This window comes from Mus caroli, chromosome 4 (assembly GCF_900094665.2).
Source record: "Mus caroli chromosome 4, CAROLI_EIJ_v1.1, whole genome shotgun sequence".
Taxonomy (NCBI): domain Eukaryota; kingdom Metazoa; phylum Chordata; class Mammalia; order Rodentia; family Muridae; genus Mus; species Mus caroli.
The window spans coordinates 27,465,048-27,474,918 of record NC_034573.1 but is presented as its reverse complement, the minus strand read 5'-3'; the positions used below and the strand labels follow the sequence as shown (position 1 = coordinate 27,474,918).

At 43.7% G+C, this 9,871-nt stretch overlaps 1 protein-coding gene across 1 annotated transcript in view; it reads right to left on the bottom strand.

Annotated features, from left to right (window-relative positions):
• The window catches only part of Rragd (Ras related GTP binding D), a 36,821-nt gene that overhangs the window by 10,387 nt on the left and 16,563 nt on the right, over positions 1–9,871 (bottom strand). Inside the window, exons 3-5 of the mRNA XM_021160870.2 lie at positions 5,003–5,202; positions 4,081–4,195; positions 2,173–2,315 (exon numbers count right to left, since the gene is read on the bottom strand). Of these exons, the coding sequence (XP_021016529.1) occupies positions 2,173–2,315; positions 4,081–4,195; positions 5,003–5,202 (458 nt within the window). The remainder of the gene's footprint in view (positions 1–2,172; positions 2,316–4,080; positions 4,196–5,002; positions 5,203–9,871) is intronic.

Below are 9,871 nucleotides of genomic sequence, written 5' to 3'. Positions count from 1 at the left end.
GAAGGAAGGAAGGAAGAAAGAAAGAAAGAAAGAAAGAAAGAAAGAAAGAAAGAAAGAAAGAAAGAAAGAAAGAAAGAAAGAAAGAAAGAAAAAGAAAGAAAGAACTGAAAGGAAGGAAGGAAGGGAAAAGAATGGGAAAGGAAAAGCAAGGCCAGGCCAGGCCCTATAGTCTTGCCTACAGCCCATCTTAAGGATTTATTTTCTCAGTTGAGTCAAGTTGACACAAAGCTAACCAGCAGTTCTCAAAACACCAGCATCCCACCATAGGAAAACGATCTATGACAAAGCCAGCTCCCTCTCTGGTTTGGTTTAGTGGGTAAAAGTAACTCTGATTGACATCACTTACCCAAACATCTCACTGCTCGTGTCTAATTACCATATGGCAGAATAACGATGTTCATGCATATCATTAAAAATGTGCCAGATATCTGTGTTGTTCACTGTATGGTTACCACAGTGATTGAGACTGTAATCAGACTTACTCAGCTCTCAAGAATCATTCAATACCGTCCACTTAAAAAATAGCAGACTACCGTGGCTTCGGATTCTTGAGGAAGGTCTACTTATAAAGCTAGATGCCTATGTCTGATAACAATAATAAATTATGTGATGTACAATTGATCCAGGATCTATCAGGGCAGGAACATTATGAACCTACTAACAGTGTTTTCATCCTTACTGTCTAGGAGGTAAGTATATGTGAACACATGGGTTTTCATGGGCATGCGTTACATAACACAGTTAACAGAAAACCTGACTAGGTGGGCAAAGAATTTTCAGATGGTGGAAGACAGAAATGGCTAAGCTTGAAACTTCTAGAGACTGACAGAGCAGAATGTCAGGTGGGGTGACACAGAGAGTAGAGTGTGTGAAACACGGGGTCTGAGCACAGCTAACGACAGGCTGACATTAGGGAACAACTCGCTCACTCACACGCTGACTGTACAAACATGATCAGCAGCCTCTCAGGCATGCAGAGCGCTTCTATGTTTAGCAACACAACTTTCTCCACTCGATAATGTTATCTTAAGCATTTAGGAAGTTTTGGTTTCTATGAATGTTAAGGCCATAATACATAAAAACTGGCAGAAGTCATTTGCCCAGTTTTATAATTCTCTGCCCACCCAGACAATCAACATCAAATTTTAAACAATGCTGAACAGGTGTTTTCTGTAACAAGCAGGAAAATGGAAACATTTTTGGCGGCTTATGGATCTATTTTTACCCCTTGGACTGCACTGGGTGCAGGGTTTCTAGCAGGGTCAGGATCATTTAGACCAAGGTTCAAAGTCTAGTCTTTTCTCACTGACAGCAAAAGCGTGTCTTAGAAATGCCTCCATTCAAAAGTCCATTTCTTTATCTGCAAACATGTATAGTATGGTTCCCGTCCCATGGAACAGCCGAGAATTAAGATATGCACAACAAAGCTTTAACCACAATTAATAGACATTTGCTCAACTTTACTATCGGCATGTTAAATAGCCTATGTGTAGATCTCAGATGCTTAAAACAAAGGTATAAAAGTCAAGCGAATACAAAAATTTCACAGAAGCGATGAGAAGAAATCTGGCAGGTGGTCATTCTAACCTCACCCCTTCTCCCTGGGCTATCTCCAGCCCTGGGAAGGACAGCACAACTATAGCTTTAAGAATGGAAAAGAGGGGGGCCTAGCAAACACAGAAGTGGATGATCACAGTCGGCTATTGGATGGATCACACGGCCCCCAATGGAGGAGCTAAAGAAATTACCCAAGGAGCTAAAGGGAACTGCAACCCTATAGGTGGAACAACAATATGAACTAACCAGTACCCTGGAGTTCTTGTCTCTAGCTGCATATGTATCAAAAGATGGCCTAGTCGGCCATCACTGCAAAGAGAGGCCCATTGGACTTGCAAACTTTATATGCCCCAGTACAGGGGAATGCCAGGGCCAAAAAGGGGGAGTGGGTGGGTAGGGGATTGGGGGGGTGAGTATGGGGGACTTTTGGGATAGCATTGAAAATGTAAATGAGGAAAATACCTAATAAAAAAATAAATTTAAAAAAATATATATAACACACACACACACAAAAAAGAATGGAAAAGAGGAAAGCATGGTCAGAGTATCCAAAAAAGACAGACAGACAGACAAACAAACTGCTTCAATGGCAATAGAAAAGACTGTGTTACTTACCCATAAATACAAGAGATGTCGATCACCACGTCAATCATGTCGCAGCAGAGCTCGTACGTCTGCATGTCCACCGGTGTGCTGTCGGTTGCAATATAAATCTTACTGACCACATCAAACAGAAATGCTTTCTCAATTCCAGAATTCTGAAAGGGGAAGAAAATAAAAAAGACATGCCTTGGGCTGGGGCGATGGCTCAGTGGTTAAGAGCACTGACTGTTCTCCCAGAGGTCCTGAGTTCAATTTCCAGCAACCCCATGGTGGCTCACAATGGGATCCGATGCCCTCTTCTGGTGTGTCTGAAGACAGCTACAGTGTGCTCATATACATAAAATAAATATTTCTTTAATTAAAGAGGGGAGGGGAATGCCTCAAAGTAACAGAAAGTTCAGACTGCGTCATGGTTACTTTTTTAAAAAAAAAAAGATATTCTACCCCACCAATTAGGAAAGGGTTGGGAGGCACTGAGGGACCGCATAGGAACACGGAGGCTGGGAGAGTTCAGCATATGCCTCTATGAAATGTCACAGTGAAGTTCTCCTACTTGCACAGTCAATAGGTGACAATTTTAAAAGATTTATTTATTGTGTATATAGTGTTCAGAATGCATGCATGCCTACAGGCCAGAAAGAGGGCACCAGATCACATTATAGATGAGTGTGAGCCACCATGTGGTTGCTTAGAATTGAACTCAGGACCTCTGGAAGAGCAGCTAGTACTCTTAACCACTGAGCCATCTCTCCAACCCAACAATTTTATAATAAAGTGATTTTCTTTAGAGATTTAAAAAAAATGATAAGGAATTCCAGCTATACAGTTTTACTGCTCTTTAAACTTACTGTCATAAATTTTATGATGGACTTGAAAACGAAACTGAGGGCAGGATTAGCCTAAGTTATTTGTCTGAGGTAAACCACTTAGGCAGCATTCCCTAACCCCGGCTTATCAGGCTCACCACAGGCATGGTGTTAAACCTGTGGCATTCAAACACAGACCTCACCGACAGAAACAAGGAGTTTTTGTTTTGTTTTGTTTTTTAAGATTTCTTTATTATTATACATAAGTACACTGTAGCTGTCTTCATTTGCACCAGAAGGGGACGTCAAATCTCATTACGGGTGGTTGTGAGCCACCGTGTGGTTGCTGGGATTTGAACTCAGGACCTTTGGAAAAGCAGTCAATGCTCTTAACCACTGAGCCATCTCACCAGCCCCCAGAACCAAAGGGTTTTAAAGACATCTTCTTTCATTTATTTATGTCTTTTTGTGTGGCTGGGGTTGTTAGGTCTGCAAGAGCACACATGTGGAGGTCAGAAGACAACTCCAAGGGAGGAAGGAAGGAAGGAAGGAAGGAAGGAAGGGAGGGAGGGAGGGAGGGAGGGAGGAGTTGGTTCTCTCCTTGTAGCATGTGGTGCCATGGTTTGATTTCTGAGACTCGGCAAAAGGTGCCCTTGCTGTGCCAACTTGCCGGACCCTAACCGGGCTTTTTGCTCCATAGCTAAAGTGAGGATTCATTAATACTGATGCTTGTTTCCCACTTGAACAAGCAGTCCAAGGGCACTGAGAATTAAAATTTACAGGCTCTAAGACATTATGTAGGAGTCATCTTCAAGAGCAATACTAACGTGGCCTGAAATGCAGGCAGGTATACAACTTTTTTTTTTTTTTTTTTTTTTTTTTTTTTTTTTTGGTTTTTTCGAGACAGGGTTTCTCTATGTAGCCCTGGCTGTCCTGGCGCTCACTCTGTAGACCAGGCTGGCCTCGAACTCAGAAATCCACCTGCCTCTGCCTCCCGAGTGCTGGGATTAAAGGCGTGCGCCACCAACGCCCGGCTGGTATACAACTTTTGACTCTCACCATGTTGCTCTCGAATTCTGCAAATGACACAAGCAGGAAGAAACCGTCTACTTACTGAGATAAAGATGTTCAGCAGATTCTCCAGCGTCGGGAGCTGTGGGATCAGTTTCTGAACCACTTTACTAAAGGCTTCAAATATTGAATGATCATATATGCTTGTCAGGTAAAAGCTGAAAGAGAAGGCAGCATTTCACCAGGCTCCCTCTGCGCAGTTGTCTCAGGCTCCTTCACTAGCACCAATAAACCAGAAATCGTCTGTATGACTCTAACACACAAGCACTAGAATTCACAATGACCTTGTCCAAAACCAAGTATGTCCTGACAGGCAGCCTCCTCACTCCCTAGAGCCAGAACTACCAGCCATTCCTCACTGCCTGGCAAGCTTCAGAGTTTGGCCACCGTTATCCACATGAGCATCCTTACGAGCTAAAGCGTCTCTACTCAATTGTCTCTACATGAACCTTTATTGAATTGAGTAGCTTCTAAATCATTGACACTGAAGCCTGTCATTTTTTTTTCATCTTCTAATTTTTAAAAATCAATGATGCATGTACTATCTACCTACCCTACCCTACAAAACAGATGGGAGAAATTTTCCTCTGAATTCCTATCCTAATGATTTGAAGTCTCATCTGTTCCTGGTTATAAATCCCATCCTGTTAGCAAGAACTACTACTGAGCACCGGTTAGCATCCTGGGTTAGAGTCTTGGGTTTTGCTGTGTTTCTCATATGAGATGAGAAGTTTAGCTTTGACAACTTGTTGAATACAAAAGTAAAACAAACACTACTTTTCACCCAAAGTTGACATTTACCAAGTGCAAAACATCTTTGACCCTATCCCAGCGAGAAACAGCTAAGAGGGTAAACTGCCATCCATGGGGTCTGTGCCCAAACAGTTCTAGCCTGTGGTGACTACAACCAAAACCCACTTCCTCCGAGCTCTCGTAGGACCAGGACCCTGAGAGCTCTTACTTACCTCAGGTGAATTTTTTCTAATCCAGCATCAGCGAGGTCATCGTTTGCCCGCTGGTGAATGTCTCTCTGGGTTTCAATTTTGTGATCATCTGACAGACCGTCTACTTTATGAATAAACACCTCGAAGTTGATATCAGTGTTCACCTTGTAGGCCCTGGTCACTGTGAGATGGAGCCGGGCCAGCGCTTCCATATAGTCATCCTGGAACAAAGTTCGTGCCTTCAGCTTTTTCTTTCCAGAACCTTCCATACACGCTCGTCACCTCGAAACACATAGCTATGATTTCCAAAAATATTTTCCCCAAACTCCCAACACCCACACACACAAAAATATTCTGGCTTCACAGACTTCAAGTATACACACCTAAGTTTGTTAACACAGAAGCTAAGAAAGAAAATGTGGCTGGTTTGGGTGGTCACAGTATAGGCTGTTGATAGCTATAAAGCCTGGAGCTGGAATTCCAGGAGACAGGCTGCCTCCCGGCTTCCCAGGGCTCTCAAGGACTGTGATGGAGACCACAGATGAAAAAAGGCTGAGAAGAAGGGTAAGAAAGGAGTTTAACACTAATCCAGGGGAGTCAGGGAAACCCCACTGGCTTTTGTAACTAAACCACATGGCAAATCAGCTCAGCATGCTTGTCTGTCTGCCTGTTCTCTCCAGGGCTGCTGGGTGCCACATTGCAGCTGTGTGCCATCTTCCTCGGGACTCCCACAGACAATGAAGGCCCCAGAGCCTTCACTTCTGGCCCTGCACAGAGAATTTGAGACTCCTGGTCCAGAGCAATTGTTTCAAGCACCACAATACTATTTTTTCCTCCTTCCTACCTCTATATAATAAAAAAATAATAAACACCTGTGCAACTAACTATCTTTCTGTTTAGTAGTAGTCAATCAGTGTCAGGAATGGTGGCTCACAGTGGAGAGTCTAAGGCAGGAGGATTGCTTTGAATGACAGGCCAACCTGAGAGTCTTTGAGATTCTGTCTCAAAACAAACAAACAGGGCTGGAGAGATGGCTTAGCAGTTAAGAGCACTGACTTCCAGAGGTCCTGAGTTCAAATCCCTTCAACCACATGGTGGCTCACAACCATCTGTAACGGGATCTGAGGCCCTCTTATATGTCTGAAGATAGCTGAAGTATACTCACATAAATAATTCTAAACAAACAGAATTGGCGATGTGCTCAATGGTAACCCTTGCCTAGTATTCATGGAGTTCTGAGATTTGAGTCCTGGTGACTTTTTTTTTTTTTTTTTTTTTTTTTTTTTTTTGGTTTTTGAGACAGGGTTTCTCTGTATAGCCCTGGCTGTCCTGAAACTCACTTTGTAGACCAGGCTGACCTCAAACTCAGAAATCCGCCTGCCTCTGCCTCTCGAGTGCTGGGATTAAAGGCGTGCACCACCAAGCCTGGCTTCTTTTTTTTTTTTTTTTTTTTAATCTTTTAAATGAGAAAAAAAAAAACGAGGCTGGATAGTGGTAGCACGACTTTAATTCCAGCACTTGGGAGGCAGAAGCAGGTAGATATCTGAGTCTGTGGCCAGCCTGGTCTGCAGAGTGAGGACCATGTGGGCTATACAAAGAACTGCTATCTGGGGAAGGAAGGAAGGAAGGAAGGAAGAGAGGGAGGGAGGCTGCTTGTGGACGTTGTACATCGTGGTGCGCACTAGGCTCCGCACCACGATGTACAACGTCCACAAGCAGAGATCTCTGGACTACTGCTAGTCTGAAAGGTGTAGACAGGCTTCATTTTTATTAAAAAAAAAAAAAAAAATAGAGCAAGGAAATAAGAAGAGCCAGGCATGGTGGCGCACACCTCTAGTCCCAGGTCCCAGTGCTTAGAAGAAGCAAGAGGATCTCTGTGAGTTTGAGGCCAGCCTGGGCTACAGAGTGAGTTCCAGGATAGCCAATGCTACATAGTGAGACCTTGTCTCAAAAAACAAACATACACATATACAGATAGGTAGGTAGGTAGGTAGATGGATGGATGGAGAGAGAAAGAGAGAGAGAGAGAGAGAGAGAGAGAGAGAGAGAGAATGACACCTGTAGGAAGGACTCTAAATGACTTTATAACAACTATCCTACCTCTGATATGGCTCCAAACCTGGAAAATACACAAAGCCCAGAAAACAAAAATAAGCATTTGTTTGTTTGTTTGTTTGTTTGTTTTTGTGGGATAGGATTTATTTTGCATTTACTTATTCTCCAAACTCCATCAATAAAAATCTGCTTGTGGACGTTGTACATCGTGGTGCGGAGCCTAGTGCGCACCACGATGTACAACGTCCACAAGCAGTGGAGAGAGAGAGAGAGAGAGAGAGAGAGAGAGAGAGAGAGAGAGAATGACACCTGTAGGAAGGACTCTAAATGACTTTATAACAACTATCCTACCTCTGATATGGCTCCAAACCTGGAAAATACACAAAGCCCAGAAAACAAAAATAAGCATTTGTTTGTTTGTTTGTTTGTTTGTTTTTGTGGGATAGGATTTATTTTGCATTTACTTATTCTCCAAACTCCATCAATAAAAATGAAGCCTTTGTCTGTAAATGAGTTAAAATATCAAACAGGGGAAGAGGAAACTAAGAGGAGACAAAAAATAACACTGAGTCCTTTCTCACCCTGGAGCTCTGAACAGTGGTTAACAAAGAAAGAACAAAGATACACACTGGATATCGGGCCAGAGAGGAAACATTAAAACCTCCAGTTACTATCCAGTAGCTCCCAGTCTATAAAGGTCTAGAAAGGCGGCTGGATAACCTGCAAGGATAAGAAGCACTACTGAGGTGGCCTGGGGGGCTGGCTGGGCACTAGGGAGAGTGAAACATCCCAGGAGCCTTTGAGGGCAGAAAGATCCCGTGCCTTCCATGAGGGGTGGATACATAGGAGATACATTTGTAACCCCTTCAAGTACTTACTTGAAAGGAGTGCACTCTATAGCATGTAAACATGTCTCAAACATATCTTAAGGAAAAAAGCTCACTTTAAGGGCCAGGTCAGGGCTGGAGAGATGGCTCAGTGGTTAAGAGCACCGGCTGCTTTTCTGAAGGTCCTGAGTTCAAATCCCAGCAACCACATGGTGGCTCACAACCATCCATAACGAGATCTGACTCTTCCAGAGTGTCTGAAGACAGCTACAGTATACTTATGTATAATAATAAATAAAATTTTAAAAAAAGGCCTAGCTATCTTCAGACACACCAGAAGAGGGAGTCAGATCTTGTTACGGATGGTTGTGAGCCACCGTGTGGTTGCTGGGATTTGAACTAAGGACCTTTGGAAGAGCAGTCGGGTGCTCTTACCTGCTGAGCCATCTCACCAGCCCAAATCTTTTTTTTAAAAAAGGCCTGATTACACTATCACACCTAGGCAGGCTCTCTGCCATAGCCCTGGCTGTCCTGGAATTCACTATGTAGACCAGGCTGGCCTCGAACTCACAAGAGAGACACCTGCCTCTATCTCCCAGTTGCTGGGATTAAAGGTGTGTCAGCACACCTGGCTCACAGTAACAGATGAAATAATATACAGCCTTAATGACTGAAATGATGAACTGCAGGGGTGGGAGAGGAGGCTCAGCACTTAGAGCACACACTGCTCTTGCAGGGCACTTGGGTTCAATTCCCAGCACCCTACAGGGTGGCTCAGTACCACCTGCAACTTCAGAACCAGGGGACCTGACACCCTCTCATCCTCTTCTGGTCTTCTTTGGATACCTGCACTCATGTGCATTCACACGCACACTCGCACACTCACACACACACACACACACACACACACACACACACACACACTTAAAAATAAGTAAATCTGGGAATGGCAGTTTGGTTCAGGACAGAGTATGCATACTTCCCCTAAAAGACCCTAAACACCTTAAATGCCATTAAAAGGAAGAAAGTGTGGGGTCCAACAGTACAAGCCTGTGATCCCAGCTGTCTGGCCAGGAAAGGTACAAAATCACAAGTTTGCAGCCAGCCTGGTCAAGGTTCAAGAGTGTGGTACTGTGGTAGAACACTTGCCTAACATATGCAAGGCTCTGAGTTCACCCCAAGTACCACCATCACTAAACAGAGGATTACAGGATGGGCAGTGGTGGCGCATGCCTTTAATCCCAGCACTCGGGAGGCAGAGGCAGGCAGATTTCTGAGTTTGAGGTCAGCCTGGTCTACAGAGTGAGTTCCAGGACAGCCAGGGCTATACAGAGAAACCCTGTCTCGAAAAACCAAAAATCAAACAAACAAAAAACAGAGGATTACAGATGCTTTCCCCCAACATTACTTTTTGTTTTCTTTTTCCTGTGCAAGTGTGTGTACACACGCATATGTCTATGTATGAATCTGGTGTATGCGTGTGCACAGTGTATATACACATAAGCATGCATGTGTGCACATACTCTTGCTCTATCACACTAATATGATTCTATGACAAGAGTCTCTCATCAAGTCTGGAGCTCTGCTAACAGCTAGCAAACCCCAGTGACTTTCCTGTCTCTGCTTTTCCCTACACTATAGCACCAGGCTTCCCAGCTTATGTGTGACACCTGGGCTTTTGTACCCTGACCCCAGGGGGGGTAGGAAGGGAAATAATATGTGCATGCCTGTAATCTCAACATTCCCTAAGAGGCTGGGTGCTGTGAGTCCAGCCTGGCCATAAGTTCCCAGGCCAGCCTGAGCAAGTGTTAGACCCTGTCTCAAAGAAATAAGAGGTTGGGGGAAGGGGAAAAGGAAAAAGGAAAAAGGGAGGGAAGAAGGAAGAGAAAAGAAAAAAAAAAAAAACAGAAGGGTCTTCTAAAGCATTATTAGACTTTTCTGTAACCTGCAGTAAACTTTTTTAAAAAAGAAAGAGAAAAAAGAAAAAAGAAAAAAAAAAAAAAAAAAA